Source organism: Solanum lycopersicum, chromosome 10 (assembly GCF_036512215.1).
Source record: "Solanum lycopersicum chromosome 10, SLM_r2.1".
In the NCBI taxonomy this organism is placed as follows: Eukaryota; Viridiplantae; Streptophyta; class Magnoliopsida; order Solanales; family Solanaceae; genus Solanum; species Solanum lycopersicum.
Genome location: NC_090809.1, coordinates 59,840,081 through 59,858,885, shown reverse-complemented (window position 1 = coordinate 59,858,885; position 18,805 = coordinate 59,840,081). Strand labels below are relative to the sequence as shown.

General features: G+C 29.5%; 2 protein-coding genes across 3 annotated transcripts; both read left to right on the top strand.

Moving 5' to 3' along the window:
* The first annotated feature begins 6,775 nt into the window (after positions 1–6,775).
* SQS4 (squalene synthase-like) lies at positions 6,776–11,756 on the top strand. 2 transcript variants are annotated; one of them, XM_004249685.5, is made up of 14 exons: positions 6,776–7,122; positions 7,228–7,270; positions 7,369–7,458; positions 7,554–7,629; positions 8,342–8,411; positions 8,768–8,911; positions 9,002–9,106; positions 9,200–9,346; positions 9,456–9,531; positions 9,643–9,731; positions 10,158–10,249; positions 10,343–10,391; positions 10,722–10,785; positions 11,625–11,756. In XM_004249685.5, exons 1-13 carry the CDS (start codon positions 6,919–6,921, stop codon positions 10,773–10,775), a joined length of 1,239 nt encoding a protein of 412 aa, XP_004249733.1. In that variant the 5' UTR covers positions 6,776–6,918; the 3' UTR covers positions 10,776–10,785; positions 11,625–11,756. The 2 variants fall into 2 exon arrangements, with proteins under 2 accessions (XP_004249733.1, XP_069146705.1); XM_069290604.1 differs by lacking the exons at positions 10,722–10,785; positions 11,625–11,756 and having other exon boundaries at positions 10,343–10,635.
* A 1,750-nt stretch (positions 11,757–13,506) lies between these two features.
* On the top strand, positions 13,507–17,362 carry BHLH95 (transcription factor bHLH95). The gene is made up of 6 exons (XM_004249142.5): positions 13,507–14,891; positions 15,782–16,128; positions 16,219–16,389; positions 16,579–16,644; positions 16,740–16,808; positions 16,893–17,362. The coding sequence occupies exons 1-6, from the start codon at positions 14,459–14,461 to the stop codon at positions 16,947–16,949; spliced, it is 1,143 nt and encodes a 380-aa protein (XP_004249190.1). The 5' UTR covers positions 13,507–14,458; the 3' UTR covers positions 16,950–17,362.
* Positions 17,363–18,805: the final 1,443 nt, after the last annotated feature.

The window sequence follows — 18,805 nt, the reverse complement described above, 5'->3', positions numbered from 1 at the left end:
ATCATAACCATGGTGTTTAGCTTTCAAAACATGATCGTTCTTATAGATCTTAGTTAATCAAGTTGACACTTGAAAAGGAAAACAACATTTTTTGACGAATAGTACTCTCTTGCAAAATTAGAACTCCAAAAGAATACTTTAGATAGATTTACAAAGTGAAGAGATACCTCATGCAATATACATAGGTAAATATTTGATCCCTATGACATGCATTGAAAATTCAATGTTTTTGTTTGCATTAAAAAGTTAATTAGGAGCTAATATTGTCATATGACATTCATTATTACATTTAAGACTATTTTATGAAAAGGAAAATAGAATAAAAATCGAAGAACATCTACATGAAAATGACCATCAAATTCCTCAAAAAATAGAAAGGACACAAAATGTCTAAATCTTGTGCAAGTTGAATAGTGAGTAAAAATGTATAGGGAGATGGGACAACTATATCTTAAAGATTTCTCGACATGTTATATCAATTATTTGGTACCAAAAAAAATATTATTTTAATACAGTCGTCACTTTAAACACAAATTTAATAGTTAAACTTTATAAGTGATTTTTTTTTAATATATACGCGATCTTCCCAATAATAATAGGTTGAAGAAGATATTGTTCACTTTAGAGGATGAATTTAATAGCCACAAATATGTTGTTTCAATGATGGTATATGAAGTGACCTTCTCTAGTCATTAGTAACGACTACTGGTAAGAATTTGAACGATAGATTCACGTGAACTCGTAACATTTAATAATGCATACATAATTTTAATATATATTTTTTTAATTATATTATATAAAAAGTACAAACGTTTACTATGGTTAATGATTGAAAATATTTATAAGATTTTAAGTTCTGCCGATGGAAGACTATATATTTAAGACTGCAAATAAAAGCTATTCATAATGTTATGGTCCCAACCAATGAAAGAATTAATACTAGAAAGGGAAAAATTCATGTATTATTTTATTATTGATAAAAATAAATTTTCTCTTTTTGTTTTTGCAAATGGTAGCTAGAGATTGTAATTAGTAAACATTTATTCGAAACCAATGTGCAAATTTAAAGTTAGAATATATATATATATATATATATACATGTCTGTTATATATTTGTGTTAATTATCGTTAAAAGATTTATATCTTGTATTATCAATTGTGTGTAACTTTTAATTAATTAGAGTTCATATATTTGATTTTAACTCGTGAATATTTAATGTTTTTCATCTTTTTTCTCATTGTTTTATGTTAAATGTCAATTTTGTTTGCTTACTATCCACTTTAATAGTAAAGCAATTGTTTGTCATCTTTTCCAAAAAAATAAATAAATTAGGATTTTGAAGTTGTGTTTTTGTTGTTGGTATCATTGTGCAATCCTTTAAATAAATAAGTTTTCAAAGTGAGAAACAAATCAATTAGAAAATTTAAAAGTTTGGTCTTTTAGAAGCAAAACATGCTTGAGAGGTACATAATAAAAAGATTTCAAATTTGGTGATTTCGCGAGTAGATGATTCGACTGACGTTTAATAGGTAATGAGTCATTACGTAAATCAAAAGCCCATCTATGTATAAAGATTTCGATTCAAGCGAAAACTCAAACAAATAAGGCTATTCATCAAAATTAAATGGGTGTAGTTATAATTTTCGAATACTAAATAATTCCAAACTTATAACAAACATCTCTTTTATAATAACAAAACAAACACATAGAGTTAAACTTTTCTATAACTATATTATTTGTTTGGATAATTTTTTGGTTGCTACAATAAGATAGTTATATATTAAAAATATATAATATGAAAATCAATTTAAGACAAAACATGTAATCAATAAAACATTATTATAAATATGTTTGATTATCTTGTTTAAACACTTGTTAATTAGCAACGGAGGCTAACGCATATTAGGGTGTCTAATTGGACATTCTTCTTTGAATTTATTTTTGTATATACAAATAAAATAATATATGAAAATAAATAACATATTTTAAACATACTTAACATACTAGGTTATTATAACCTCGTGCTTTTAAATGCTTCGAATATGCTTAGACACCTTGAATGAATCAACGTTCGAATCTCAATTACAAAAAAAAATTTCACTCCGCCACCACCGATAATTAGAGGTATAATGTCCATCCACATAATTATCTTTTTTTTAAAAAAATATATATTTTCTATTTCTAATTTTCAAAGTCTGGACCACAGAATTAAATCTTTTTAGGAAAATATAATTTTCAAAAAAATCATAATCAAACAGCATAACGACCACAGCACTGGCCCATTAAACTCGTGCTCTTCACGTGATAATGGGCCCATTTTCACTCATAGCCCATTAAGGTCCTATATTTATTTGAAGTTTTAACACTTTCACATTGTTATTTAACTTTTAACCTCATTTAAAAAGAGTACTCATATTTTTTACCTTAGAAGTTTCGGGTTCAAACCTTGAAAACTATCTTACCACCAAAAGCATCTATGGACGGGTATCTATTCCTTATGAAATTAAATCGATGTCATTTTCTTCATGCAAACGTTGTCATTAAAGCAAACCGATTAAGAGCGATAGAGTAAATAGTATGAAAAAAAAGATATAATTGTAATTGAGTTTCAACCCATCAAAAGCAAAGCCCTAAGGATGTCTCATATGTGAATATATTATCGTCAGTATAGCGCAATTATTAAAATAAGATTTGTTGCTACACATTGTGAGTTTTAAAACTTTACTTCTTATCTCTGCATAACTTTTTTTTTTCGAAATAGTGTGTAATGACATACATTGCGTCGAAAATATTCAAATCTAATTTTGTAGACGGATTGTAACTGACCTTCTATTTCGATAAATAATGTTCTACTTATTAGAGAGGGACCAAAATCATTAAAAAAAAATAAAATAAAAAAATTGATCTTTTAGACAAAGACAGTTTGCAAACTTTAAAATGTAGGTCCCTTTAGGTGGTATTGTCTTGTCGTACAAAAATTGACGACTATTATTATATTGTTCGCATTAATTTATGTGATAGATTTTAATTAAACATAAAATTTAAAATACAAGAGAGTTATTATATAAATTAAATGTACAAATATTTATGTGATAGGGATGAATCTATTAGAAAAAAATTAATATTAATTTATTTCTAAATAAAAGAGATACTGTTACATTTTCAAATAAATTAAAAAAATATACATCTTATAAATTGAGACTAAAAGAATATAAAACGATGAAGTGTATAAAAAGATTGTTGGTATTATTGTGAGTGGAACATAAATTGAATTCTTTTAGAAGATCAATAATTCAAAAATAATTATTTTTTTCATATCAATTACTCTAGAAAAATCAAAATCCAAAATGTATTACAACATTTTAGAATTTATAATAACAATAATAATAATAATAATAATAATAATTTAGTGGGGCTTTATTTCTTTGTTGTCTTTTGAAAGGATAGCTTGTACATCAATTTTTGAGAGTTTCATCTAATTATTATTGATGTAATCGATTGATCAAATCACTTTAAAGTATTGACATATTTAACTCAGATATTTTCTTAATTGTTTTTGAAAAGAAATTTATTTAATATAGACAATTGAATATAGCGAATAACTAATCAAATCCTACTTTGAAAAAAAAAGAAAAACTAATAACACATATTTAATATTTAACTCAGTAGAATGAGATTCTTAAGAGTTAAGACTATTATTATTATTATTGTTGTTATTATTATTTCTTCCCTCAAAATAGAAAAATTACATAGCAAGTGGGCCTATTGGGCCTGTCCAATTTGGGTTAGAGTGATCATTGGGCCGTGGATGTTCGGCCATGTTTACACCCACTTAGAATTGTTTTTAGAAACTTTCACATATAGCAAATAAAAAATTTATATTTGTATTTTATAGCGAAATTTATATAATTGCGCTCCATAACAGAAAAATAAAAACTGTATAAAACGAAGTGTATAAAATAAGTGACAATCATCCTTATCTTTTCGTAAGATCTATTCTTAGAAATCTGATTAAATTTAAATATTGCGATCCACTACAAATTTCATTCGGAGATGATACTCCGATTAGAATAAAACTATTCTACCACACTGTATGACGATCCATTTTTGGTATAACTGAAACTTGTTGACAATATCCTGAATTCACTTGTAGAAATTAAAATTCTATTTTTTTATTTTTTAAAATTATTGAGTTGAAAAAGTGGCCTATTTTGCTGACTTTTTAAAAGTGGGCCATTTGGGCTCCACCTAGGAAACAGGAAAACAAACTTCAGTTTAGGCCAGACTTTGAAAATGACTTAACCAAATACAGCTGTTCTTCACGGACCAAATGAATTAATGGAGACAATGAATTATGAATTATGTACTCTACATTGCAAAAAAATAAAATTAAAAAGTTGTATGTACATTGGGTCCATTAAAAAGGGAACATAGTAATAATGCGCGCTAGTCACTTTTCAGTCTTATCATTGAAAAATAATCGTTAAATTTTTCATGACGGTGACTTGGAGTTCATATTTCAAACTTAATGACAATTTATTCGAGTTGAAATATGTTATAACGATAAGATATTGGTGTAAACTTAATGACTATTTTCTAGAAACTCTCGATTCAAGAGATGTAACCAACATAGGAAAGTGAGAAAGAAAAAAAAGGATAAACTAGCAATGTAAAAAACAAGTGTAGCAATATATATAATAGTACGCATTAATGTATTTTCACACCTCTTCTGCTCATGTCTGAACTATATCGCCTCGGTTCTTCATCTTATCTATCGCGAAAATGACTCCCTATCTTATTCTATATAACTTCGTTCTTATGAGCACGTTCATCTAAATATCATCATGATCTTCGCTACCTTCATCTTCTGAACGTGAACATTTTTAACTGATCAACACTTTGCCTCATGCTATAGTATAAAGTGCTAACCAGTTAAGAATGTTCAAATTCAAACAGGTGAAATGCTTGATCATATATTGGGGCGAGAACGGGCGCTAGCTTCCTAAACTGAATTTTCTATGAGGTAGAGGCTGGATCAATCTTTACTAATGAAATTTAACTCTATGATAGGTGATGACTATTTTTCTTTTTCTTTTTTCAAATAGGTTAAGAAGTACCCATTTTATGAAGTCATTGTCTAGAACAACAAGAGGCATACTGTCTTGATCATGGGCCCAATGGGCCATTCTTTAATAATGCTAAGTTTTAAATAGTACATACAGAAAAAAGTAGCCAATGATGTTGCTGTACATCAAATATCTGATTTGTCTCTCTATTGAAGATCACTCATAGACACTTGCCAGAAAAAGAGGCCCACTTATGTAGTCTCCTTAATGGACTCATGGGCTCCATTTGACTAATTTCTTGTTTGGGCCTTGTAAAAATAGATAGCCCAAAGGTCCAAATGAAGGTTATACATAAACTTTTCTATTTGGTACATATGAAAATGGATAGCCCAAAGGCCGAGTGTGAGAGTCTTTCGGAAATAGTCTTTCTAACCTCATAAAGTTATAGTAAGGTCTGCGTACATTCTGCTCCACTGTATTGTGCATGTTGCTGTTGTTGGGGCAAGTAAGAATAAGTTCTTCTGCCTTTTACTCCGAAACGAATTGTTCCAAGTGTTTTGAGTGTTCTAAATTGTTATAGGTGAAGGGATATTTGATTGATTTCGATAAATTTTTAATGCTGATGTTAGGTACGATGACGTATTTCATGAGATTAGGTATTCCATCTTTTATACGTGATAAGTGATAATTAATCTCATCACTTTAGTGTAAAAGATATTCTGAGATTATCAATTCATCGCAAAATTATTATTCTTATCCAATATGCCAAACAATTATTTTATAAATGACAAATCAAGTGCATGGAAGAAAATACTTATACAATGTCAGGACAAATCAAAAGATTAATTGGTTTATTTCTACTTTATTTTGTCTTGATTCTTTACTTTGTATTGATTTTTTATTTTTACCTTTCAGAATAAATAATTTTTTACAAAACATAATTTTATATTTTCACATTATAATATACCACAACTCAGTTTTGTGATCATAAAAAACTTACATGTCACCACAAACATAGGATAAAGTAAGTATTCCAAGAGAAAAATAAAGGTCAACTAATTTGAATCACTCTGCAATTAAATGACTTAATTAAAGTTTAGATTTTATTTATTTATTTAATCTTGACTACTATCATTTTAGTCCACTTGTATCGCTGTTCTGAATTAATTTTCACAACTCATAAACCTATTATGTATATAATTTTAGTTAATTTTATAAATACATATATATTTTTTATTACAATATATGATTCAGGCCAACTCAATATTACAATGCCACATTTTCTTAGATCAAGTACGTTTAGAAAGAAAAAAAGTATTATTCTTCCCGTAGTTAGAATTTCAAGAGACAATCAAGTTATTTTTATCGAAATTTCTCTATATGCCTTTTAGATATTATTATTGTGATTTATAGTATTTTTTTTTACGTAACTTTTAAATATATAAATTTTTATTTTTTAAAAAGTTTAAACTTTTGTATCAAAATCTACCATTAAAGTTTAAAAATTTAAATCTCAAAATTTCAACGATAATATATTATATAATATAAATTCAAACAACCAAAGCACGAAAATAATGAGTTGAAACAACCCAACCTAACACCACAAAATTTCGTATTATTTCCTGTGGTTCCCTTTGTGTGATGCATTTTGATTCTAAAACACTAAATTTATGTAATAAAAGATAAAATTAATTAACAATCTAAAATACTCGATTAAATTATTTTACTAAAATTAAATATTTCACTTCTTCATTATTTTATATATCCTCGCATGAAGTTTATATTTTTCACATTCTTTTTAGTGTATATAGACTATAAATTGACGCTCCTTAATTAAACAAATTTATAAAAATGGGGTTTATGCAAGAGATTTTGATGCATCCAGATGAATTATATCCATTGATAAAACTCATGTTATCGGTTAAACGCGTAGAGAATAAGACATCAGTGTGGCTGTTGCAGCCACACTGGGCCTTTTGCTACGCTACTCTCCGAAAGGTGTCTCGTAGCTTTGCTCTTGTTATTCAACAACTTCCTAGTGACCTACGTAACGTGGTAAGTATATGTTGATAGTGTAAAAAATATTTACTATATAAATAAATATTAAACTATTTTCTTCTATTTTCGTTTTGTTGTTAAAATTCATGTCCAATTCTGTAGGTTTGTGTTTACTATTTGGTTCTTAGAGCACTTGATACTGTTGGTATGTATGTTCAAATTAATTTCATTAATTACTAGAACATTGCTCACTAATTATTTTGATTTTCCCTTCTAATTACTTAATTAATTACTTATGAACAGAGGATGATACCAGCTTAGCTATTGAGGTTAGAGTACCTATTTTGAGAAATTTTTATTGCAACTTCTATGATCCTCAATGGAATTTTTCATGTAAGTTTTGTTCTTCACTTCGCGATAGGTAACAGGTAAAAATAATCTGATAGTGTATATAACTTAAAATTGTTCGCCTTTTTTTTAATTATTAGGTGGTACGAAGGCCTTCAAAGTTCTTATGGACCAATTCCATCATGTTTCCACTGCTTTTCTAGAGCTTGATACAAAGTGAGTTCTTAGAAAAAATTGTTGATTTTTTTGTATTAACTTGTTTGTTATATTAACATGTATTTATAAGATTAACCAATAAACAGAAACAGAAATAAGACAAAGTAGAAAATACATAAAATACAAGAAATAATCCGAGTCCACAGAAATTACTGTGTGTCCTTGAGAAATTTAATCTCCTCACTGTAACCAAGGTTATGGATTAATTTCTCCAAGATAAAACGGATTAAACCTGTATAAGAAATGACGATACCTCACATTTCTTTAACTTCAGCGAACTTCAGAGAGGAACAAGTCACACAGACTTAATGGCTTTTCATATTAACAGGATTTATTTGATTTAACAAAAACTGATTTAATAAATTTTGTCCAAAAAATTTATCAATCACATCATTTGCCGAAGCCGAAGCAGAGTGACGACGACGGCGCAAGGGGCATCTTCTTCTTAGCTCTTTAAGAAGTAATGGAAGTGTTTCCTTATATAAGGACAATAATGTCCCTTTCTTTTACCGTGGGAGAAATGACTTTTCATTTGCACTTTGCAAATGACTTTTCATTTTCCCTCCAAAATAGTTCCTTCACCTTTCATGTTCTCTCTTTTCTTTTCCCATTTACACTTGCTAAACCCCAACATTGTTTACATATCGAAAATTGATCGCGAAAAAACAGAATCATACTTAATTTTTCATACATTTTTGAGTATTTTTTGCAGTTATCAAGAGGTGATTAAGGATATAACAAAGAGGATGGGTGAAGGAATGGCGAAATTTCTATGCAAAGAGGTAATTCGCGGAATATTGACAAAAATTGTGTGTTGAGATCAAACCCTTACCATCATATGCCAAAAGCTAATAGCTAGGTTTTAACATGTTCGATTATGACTCTGACCTGGGCCACTCCAACACTCTCGTGGGTTTTGCCATAGGCAGGATGTTGACGTTACCCAACATTATGGAAACCATATGTCTAAGAATAGACAATTCATTTGAACTCATTGCTATGTTCTTGAACTATGTTTGACATAATAAGATCAAACTCATTCTGAACTTGCTGACTCTGAATAATCGTGAATTCATTTTCACTAGCAAATTAGTACACGTAAATTTCACTTATAAATGACTCATTTGGTATCGTGCAGGTAGAAACAATCGATGATTATAATGAATATAGTTTCTATGCATCTGGACTATGTGGATTAGGATTGTCAAAGTTTTTTTATGTTTCTGGAAGAGAAGATTTAGCACCAGAATCCATCTCGATTTCCATGGGTTTATTTCTTCAGGTATTGACCTCTAACATGTTTATCGCGGAGCGTAAAAGAAAAGCTCTGTATGCTAGCTACTGATTACAAGCATATTTGTCTACATTTCAGAAAATAAGCATCATTAGAGATTATCTAGAGGACATAAATGAAGTACCTAAATGTCGTATGTTTTGGCCTCGTCAAATTTGGAGTAAATATGTTAACAAACTCGAGGTTTGTTTTCATCATACCATGTTGCTATTTCTTCTTTGAAGTTCATACGTTGATTCGTTGTTCTGTAATTTTCATCTTCTTTATGTGCCTCAGGATTTTAAGTACGAGGAAAACTCGGTCATGGCAGTACAATGTCTGAATGAAATGGTTACTAATGCTTTATTGTATGTAGAAGATTGTCTGACTGGCATGTCTAGTTTACGCAATCCTGCTATCTTTCATTTCTGTGCAATTCCACAGGTATAAATTTCCTTTCAACAGTTCAAAACGTTGTTTTTTCTACCGCGTATTGGTTTCAATAAGAGAACTAGTGGAGCATCATTTCCTTGTGATTTTCTTGTACTACCAGATTATAAATATGGGGAATTTGTCGATGTACTACAACAACGTTGAGATTTTCAAAGGCGTTGTTGAAATGAGACGAGGTAAAGATACACGACTTGTCAATTTGAATGTCTGTTATTTCGTGTTTGATGATTTTTCGTGGATGAAAACAATTTCTTGCTTAGTCTTGTTCTTTGGTTTCTTCTTTTTAGGCCTCTGTGCTAAGATTATTGATCAGACGAGGACAATGGCTGATGTCTACGGAGCTTTTTATGACTTCTGTTGTATAATGGAATCTAAGGTATAACATGTACTTTTCTCTTAACAACTTTTAACTCTGCAGTACATAGTGGAGACATCTCGTTTGTTTACTTCTTTATATTTTGACTCACCTACCACTGTTTGAAGTTGTGACTTACTCATTCTAAAGGTTATTGGCTAAGTTTAGAATTGCTCGATTTCCTTTTTTTCGTTCACATCTGCATTGTTAGAGTTCTTCATCTAGTAGTCCCTCGTGAGTTGAGGTTAAATGAAGTAGTGAGGATTCTTATAGTCGACCCCAATATGTTTAAGACTGTAGCCTAGTTGTTTGCATTTGATATATGAAGTCCTTTGATGTTCAAATATAAGGTGAAATTCAACTATGGTTAACTCTTCTTTATGTTCAAATTTTGATTCTTTGATTTCATCGTGCTCGATTAAACAACTTAACAATCGATGCTTTGAGGTTGATCGCGATGATCCAAACGCAACGATTACTTTGAAGAGACTTGAAGCAATCTTGAAAACTTGCAGAGACTCCGGAACCTTAAATCAAAGGTTTGTTAGCACTTGTGGAATTACACTTGATATGTTGTTGTTCGTTTATTGAAGTTCTTGACATTATCAGTTGATGACTTTATTTACCACTAGGAAATCTCACACATTCAGCCATCAGCCTAATTATAATATTCCAGTTTTGGTGAGTTTTTTTTGGCTCATATTTATAGTTCATGATTTACATATACTTTACATATGCGGAATGTCTATCAAAAACAATTTCTATGTCTTCATAAAGTAGAGGTAAGACTCTCCACATACCACCCTTAAGATACACTGAGTATATTGTTGTTTTCCTATACTTAACATCTGCAAAGTGTCTATCGGAAACTGTCTCTCTATCTTCATAAGGTAGGGGTAAGACTCTGTATGCACTACCCTCGAGATATACTGTATATGTTGTTGTTGTTTATATATTTTCTTTATTTTTTCTGGATTCAATTTTTTCTTGTACACTCAATTTCTTTTGCAGATTATCTTCTTTTTCATCATGATGGCTGTTCTTTTATCAACAACAATACATTAAGAGACCATAGGTGTGCATTCTATGTGTTCTTACTTAATAAAATGCAAAGAATATTAAAATTGTCAATTTTAAAACTAAGCTTTGTCTTAAATAAGTTGAGATCGGCTATATGAATCATACTTCTTCCTATATGCTCATGATTTTATATCAATATCTGTACTAAGATGATTCATCATAAATTGACAAGTTTATGCTGGCTACTAGCCTATTGCAACCTCCTTTTTTATTTGGGATTGAAACTGACAATGTGAGTAAGTTTATACAGGCAGAGTTAAATTTGAAAAAAGAAATTCGAACCAAAATAAGGAAAAATTACATAAATTAATATATTTTAAAAAATAATTACTGATTTTTAGCGATAATTTTAATTTATGATCATTTATAGCAATGTTTTGTTAATCTGTAATATGTATTAAAAGTGAATTATGTATGCAATATATATGAATTATAATTGTGTTTTTGAAATATATCATGTTTGTTTGGTAAAAAATTGTCACATTGTACTATAAGTGTATTAAAATGTGTGATAAATGTATTGTTCATCATTAAAATTTGTATTATATGTGAATAATAAATTGTTTTTTGTAACATGTATTAAACTTGTATTATAAATGAATTAAAAATAATCAAGTGAGATAAAAATATTATTGCTATAAATGATAAATATTTTTTTTTGTTATAGTATATTTATGTAAGTTTCCCTTAAAACAATATATTGTGTAAACAAAGTGCTATTTTTCATGTTTAAGAACAATAATTCTTAGTTTGACTGATTTAATGGTAATTTTAGCTTTAACAAAAGTAATAATCATGGGATTAATATGGCTAATTAATTTATTTTCCTAGCAGGTTTGGTGTAGAAGAAAAAGAGAAGTGTAGTCAAATCAATGTTGTAACATTTTTTAAAAATGATTTATGTATCCAATAATATCCTATGAATATAATAAAAATATTATATACATGGATCTCATTTTCACTTGCCTTCCCCACAATTAAACAAAAGGAAGGATTATGCATGTTGCATCGATTATTTAAAATTATAACGATTTATATCGCTTTATTTAAAATATTTAGTATTTTTAAAATTACGGGACTGAAAAGTCTATTTGGTGAATATTAAGAAGAAGAAAGTTTAACAAATTTTTTGATATGGCCCATTGGGCCTTTTAGAAGGTTATGTAGATACATGATTGTTCATTCTATATTTGGGCCAAGTGAAAATGGGCTATTCAAATTATTGATTTGAAGGTTAATATAGGCAATTGATCGAACACTACTTGAAAAGTCGTTCTTAAATTATGTATCAAGTCAAACTAGATCATCCTTTTTAAAATGGAGAGAGTACCTTGTTTAGTGATTTAACGTTCTCGCTGAGATTTGTCTCATCATTGTACTAAAAGAGTGTTAGGCTTTAATTTCATATTTATCACGACTCAAATTCATAACATGCCTGTTCGATTCGAGCTAACTGACCTTACAAATTTGACCTTTAAACTATATCATTATCGACTTCGAAAACAAGTGTATCATGTGAACTATGCCTGTTAAAAGCTCTTCATTTTTCGAAAATATATACAACTCTTCTTTATAAGTTTACTAACTTAAAAATCAATATCGATATAACCTGTGCTCCATAGTAAACATCACATCTACATATAATTAAAAAATAAATTCTTAAAATAACTTTTAGCTAATTTATCTAATTACCTATATTTGAAAGAGGATTAATTTGACTTCCCCACCTATTAACAATCATATTTATTACTTTATTCATTTTAGATTCATATATAAGATGTTTATTTTTATTTTTGCTTCCTATTTAATCATCAATTAACGTGGAGATTTATAGACCATACATGAAAGGAGATATTAAAAGTAATTGACAAAATTTGATGTACTACAATTAGTGTTTTTTAATGGAACTCATGAGAATCTTTGAACTAATTACCTTGAATTATGATTAATTAATGATTGATTTGATCTAATATATTAGTATTAATCTTTACTAATCACATGTCATTGTCTGTACAGCACTAAAAACAAAGTGACTTCTGTATACTAAATAGGGATAAAAAAAACAATATAAATTGTTTTTTCTGCCAAAATTCAGCACACATGACTTCCTATAGTGGTAAGTGGTGGCCTAATACCTAATATCGATGTTTAAAATATTTTGTATTCGCGTAAAATTAAAGAAAAGACATTTTAATATGGTGTAATATAAGTGATCTATTATGATAGAGACGTTTGTAGGTGATTTTACAAATGTTAATAGGTGATTTTACATTCAAATTCATAATGTCAATACATAGAATATTTTGTGTTCATATAAAATTAAAAAAAAAAACATTTTAAAACAATGCAATAAAGATGATCTATCGTAATACCGGCATTAATAATTGATTTTACATTTAAATCCATAAATTATTTAGATGCTCATTTATGATTCTTATCCTTGTAAAAGTTATGTAAATCTTTTTGGCATATATATTCCAAAATAATTTACTATTTTCGGAGTTCTAATCCAAAAAAAAAAAAGTTAAATAAAGCTGCAGCAAATTTTTTGTCACAATATAAAATTTTATAAAATCGAAATAATTTTTGCTTTTATGTTGATGTCATGAAACGTCAAGTAATACATATACATGCAACCAAAACCTTCAAAAGAGTTTTTAATTCACTAAATTAATTAAAAAAACTATAAAATTGAGTAATGGGAATCAGTTGGTTCAAACTTTGAGGTCATTTTGTCCCTTTTATTTTATTTTCCCTCCTCTTTTTAACTCGATGTTCAGTAATCATATTAAACGTTTTTTTAATAAAAGTGATTTCATATTAAAGAAAAAAAAATCCGCTAGCTCAAATTTTGAGGAGGTTACGTATAGTAGATAACTGAAGTGGTGCATCATGTGACATTTCATAAGGGTAGTCAAACTTTCAATTCTCAAACAACGTTTTTACAATCGATTTTATCATACTAATGACTAAACTTGTTTGATTTAATTTATATCTCACGTGAGATTTGTGAGTTATTTCACATAAAAAAGTTTATATGATAAATAACATTTTTCTATCGAATTTATTACACTAATGACTGAACTTGTTTAATACAAATTATATCTCACGTGAAATTTATGAGTTACTGAACTTGTTTAATACAATTTATATCTCACATGAGATTTATGAGTTAATCCACATATCAAAATAAAAAAAATTCTAATTTAAACTCGAAATCTTTGATTAAAAATACTTACGACTCCTCTTCTTGGTCATTTTATCTTAACATCCCCACTTATTTGCCTCCCAAGAAAAAAAAAAAAGTCCCAAAATTCTCCAATCACCTTTTTTTCTATAATTTGCTACTCTTGTTTGATGAAAAAAACAGTCCAAAAGAAGCTAAAAAGATCTAAAACTAAAAGCTTCTTCAATGCAAAGATCAAAAAATTCTTAAAGAACTATTCTTTATTGCTTGTTCTTGAAGATTTGTAGTACCTCCATACTGCTTAACAAACAAGCTGTTTATATACACAAAAAGATTGTAACTTTTTTACAAGAAAAGTTTATTGAAAGAATGTATGGAGATCCCCAACTCTTAATTTTCTTCTGATTCTTTGTTTTTATACAACAAAAAGAAAAACCCCAAATTTAAAAAAAGGGGTCTTTTTTTTTTTTTGTGAGTTTTAATGGATTCATCAGAGTTTGAGAAAAACCAGAACAATTCTGGGTTATTAAGGTTTCGTTCAGCCCCAAGTTCATTTCTTGAAAATTTCATTGATGGAGTTGGGAATAATGGAAATATGGGTAGTGAGAATAAAGGGTTGTCATCAAAATTCAATCTTGATGGTTTAAATAACCAATTGGTTTCTCAGAATTCTCTTGATAGTAAAGTTTTTGCAAATTTGAGTAGTAATTCACAGTTGCCACCTCAATATCCAAGGCAAAATTCTACTGTTCATATGGTGGGGTCAATGGAAGGGGGTGGTGGGTACAGGGTGATGGGGTCAGTATTGGGAAATAGTAATAATCATCATCAGGGGCAAAATAAATTGGCATCAAATCTTATGAGGCAAAACAGTTCTCCAGCTGGTTTATTCTCTCAACTCAATTCTCTAAATGGTACTGTTTGATATTCTTGTTGTTCTTATTTAGGAAAGTACTATAGTTTTGTGTTGTTTTTTATTTTTTCAATAGTAGGTAGGATTGCATTGTCTTGATGGCTTGTAGTTTGATGGTAGTATTATTAGGTTGTAGTACTGTTCTGCTGCTATCTGTTGTTTTGTTTACTACATTATTGTCTCTCGTACGTCTGCTTTAGTTTATGTCTATCTTGAGCTGAGAGTCTATTGAAAACAACCTCTAGAGGTAAGATTTTTGCGTACAATCTATCTTGCTAGACCCTACTATGTGGGAATACACTGGTTATGTTGTTGTTGTTGTAAAAGTAGGTAAAGGGGTGTATTTATTATTAGTTCAAGTACTTTTATATGTATTTTGGTTCATTTTTTACACAGAAATGGTGTTGAATTAGAGTTTCTAGTAGTTGTTAAATGATTGAGCTGATGCATATATGTCAGAAGACTATATTCATGTTGATGTTTCTAGTTTTTCCCTGATTTAGATTCTGTTTCATATGTCTGTTTCAAATTGGAGTGGATAATGGTTGTCTTGTTTGTTTTTATTTTGGTGGAATGGTTTGGGAGATGCTTATGCTTGTTTCGGATTGTCATCCCGGTTCTTGAACTCAATGTTTGTTAAACACATTAGTTTAAACTGGTACGAAATGAGGTCCTTTTATTAGTTTCATTAGAAACTCAAACTTTTCAAGATTAGATAAGCGTTCAACTTTAGCAGTTTCGAGGTATTTGTCATTGTGATCCGTTTGCCAGAACCATGGAGTATTAAGATAGAAATGTCTACAAACAATAGTCATTTTCTTATTGTTTTTTCCGCTTCTCACCACCTTCGTTTTCTATTCCTGATTGTGTTGATTGAATGGCAATTTCCAGGCTATGCTACGTTGAAAGGCGGTGCTGGAGGTTATAGAATGGCAACTGGTGCCAATGGAGATCCAAATCCATCTTCAAGCAGGTTGAAAGATCATTTTGGCTTCTCATCAGTGACACCTTCTTCATTAGGAATGTTGTCTCGAATCTCAGAAGTCGATGATGAGAGCAGCATAGCAACTGATCTCGATGATGATGAGAAGCGTGGAAATGGCAACTCAGAACCTCAACTCTACAATATGGGATTTCCTTTTAATTCTTGGAGTGATCATTCACAGTTTCAGCAGACACTCACAGGCCACAAAAGGGAGTTGGATAGTGAGGGGAATAAGCTATTTGCTAATGCTCAGGTACGATGAGAATGAATGTACGGTATACTTTGGCGTCAATTTTTGATAGATTATCTGGATTTTGAATTGAAAATCTTTGTGTATAACCAGATTGAAGAGCTTGGAAACCGGCCCCCAATTTTGTCACACCACCTAAGTTTACCAAAGACACCAGCTGATATAGCAGCTATGGAGAAGTTATTGCATTTTCAAGACACTATTCCCTGCAAGATCCGCGCCAAACGTGGCTGTGCTACTCATCCTAGAAGCATTGCAGAAAGGGTATGACATACACAACATATTTATACATATGTACCTATATGTGTAGTCAATCTTCTAATTCTTGTGTTCATTGTTGTCGTGACAATCTCTGAAATTTCCCGACTAGGCAGCGTAAGTTTAAAATTCAATGATGAATCAAGAAGTAATTTAGTAAAATTCGCGAGATAAACTTATATGGTGGTATTTCAGGTGAGAAGAACACGTATCAGTGAACGAATGAGAAAGCTACAAGAGCTAGTTCCCAACATGGACAAGGTAGATTTCTTTCCTTTCAATTTCCGCACTCCCCCCCCCCCCCTTTTTTTTTTCTTTTAATGAAGTCTTACTAAGTGTATAATTCACGTTGACAGCAAACAAACACCGCGGACATGCTAGACTTGGCTGTCGAGTACATTAAAGGCCTCCAAAAACAATACAAGGTATAATTTTGAAGCATAAATCGATAATCCCTGCTTTGCTCATTTGTCTTTGAAACTTCTCACATATTTATCTTATGGTTATAGGTACTCACTGATTGTCGCGCTAACTGCAAATGCTCAGCAATGCAGAAACCAGATTGAAACCAAAGAGTACAATGGAGAAGAGTATACTTGAATGGAGTTCATTTTCAAAAGTGTAGAGGCTAGAAACATTAAGAAAAAGTTATGAGGAATAACTACAAAGAAGAAAAAAAAAACAGATCTTTGGCTGTTCTTTTGGTAGATTCTTTAGACCAACAATGTTTCAAAGTTCAAACAAAACACAATTAGTTGGAAAAGTGTACATTAGTTGAATAAGATTATGCATTCACTTTTCTCTTTTAAGTTATTATATATATTCGCAGCGTAAAGAATTTTCACCCTATCAATGTAATTTAGTTGATTATATCAGGTAATTTCATAAGGAGTTCATCTGATTCTTTTTTGTCGGAAAATTATACTGTATGTAAAAGGTCAAAATTATTAGTAGATGTGAAATCTTCTTTGTTTCTTCATGTGCTTACTTTTTTTTTAAATTTTAAATTTATTTAGTGAAAATTTTATATCCGTCACTAAATCGCAATAGCATAAAAGTTAGTGTGAGTTAGCATAAAGTCAATGCTTCTTTTTGTCTACTTGATCTAATATATGAGCTGTTAGATCCCTCCTTTCCATTTATAGACCAACCAATAATGGTGATGGCTGAGTTTGTTATTGGTGGAAGTCAAACATATCTTAATATTAAAACCTATATGACTCAAACCTTTAACTGCCTATATGACCTTTTGTGTCTCTTTCTTCTCTTAGGGTAATCTTATCTGATTCTTATTCTATTCTTTTTTATTTGATAATCATGGTATTTCGATTTATTTTTATACATCGATTAATTTCACAGAATATGTGTTATCACTTAACAAATATATTAGGTAATTGTATTCATAACTCCATCAAGACTTGGAACAAATATAAAGAAATCACTAATGTGTTTTTACATTGTCTGATTAAATTTTTTAATCTGATAATTAATTTTTAAATATCTATTTGACTATGAAATCAGATCTTTAAATATTTTTAAAAATTATTGAGAAATTTCACTTTCATTCATATGACTTCGATTTTCTTATAAGTAAATAAATACATGTCAAAACACAACATCAAAATCTATAATCAAATAAATATTAAAAACTTGAAAGTTCATAAGACTCGATTCACTTTATTGACTACTAGTCTATAATCGCAGATACATTGATCCTGTTCAATTATTTGAATGAACACACAATTTTAAGAGGCATATCTGCTTACTGCTGTGCCTTTTTTGTTGTCCAATTAGAAAAAAGGGGGCTGTGGTATTATTCATTGCATTGAATTGGTTAGTTGGTTTTGCCTTGGGAATGCTCATACTATATCAGTATTTGGGGTGGAAATGTGACAACAAAAGTGCAAAGTATACATCACACCTTTGGGCCCATGACAGCCCCACACCACTGATTTACGTCTAGGTTGTTCGAATTTTTCAAAAATAACATTATATTTATATTAAATTTTTAAAAATGTAATATTTTAAAAATGTTTAAATAACATAAATTCTAACCAAAGATAAATATGATACTAATAGATTTCGAATCTCATGGCAATTCAACAATTTATATAAATGTATAAAACAATTTCATTATGTCCTATTTGTATTATGTAATTTTCGACGTAGAAATTTATATTAATTGACATCTCTTGGACAAGAGCGATAATGTTACTAAGGGGGGAGGGAAGGACAAGGATGACATTTTATGGTCCCCCAAACAATAAACAAAACTACTCACTACTTTTTATTTCCCTTTAATTTCTTTCTTGTGAAGATCACAAGATTGTATTTTAGAATTTATCGAGAAGAAATTCTAAAATAATCAAGAAAATATTAAATGGGAGTGAGATGGAAACAACTTCCAATAACGTTCATGCAT

Excerpts from the sequence above, each read along its gene's own strand:
- SQS4 (XM_069290604.1), top strand. The coding sequence starts at position 6,919 with ATGGGGTTTATGCAAGAGATTTTGATGCATCCAGATGAATTATATCCA. Across the intron at positions 9,347-9,455 it reads ATTTCTGTGCAATTCCACAG|ATTATAAATATGGGGAATTT; the intron begins GTATAAATTTCC and ends TTGTACTACCAG. Across the intron at positions 9,732-10,157 it reads GTTGTATAATGGAATCTAAG|GTTGATCGCGATGATCCAAA; the intron begins GTATAACATGTA and ends CGATGCTTTGAG.
- BHLH95 (XM_004249142.5), top strand. The coding sequence starts at position 14,459 with ATGGATTCATCAGAGTTTGAGAAAAACCAGAACAATTCTGGGTTATTA. Across the intron at positions 16,390-16,578 it reads CTAGAAGCATTGCAGAAAGG|GTGAGAAGAACACGTATCAG; the intron begins GTATGACATACA and ends GTGGTATTTCAG. Across the intron at positions 16,809-16,892 it reads GCCTCCAAAAACAATACAAG|GTACTCACTGATTGTCGCGC; the intron begins GTATAATTTTGA and ends TTATGGTTATAG.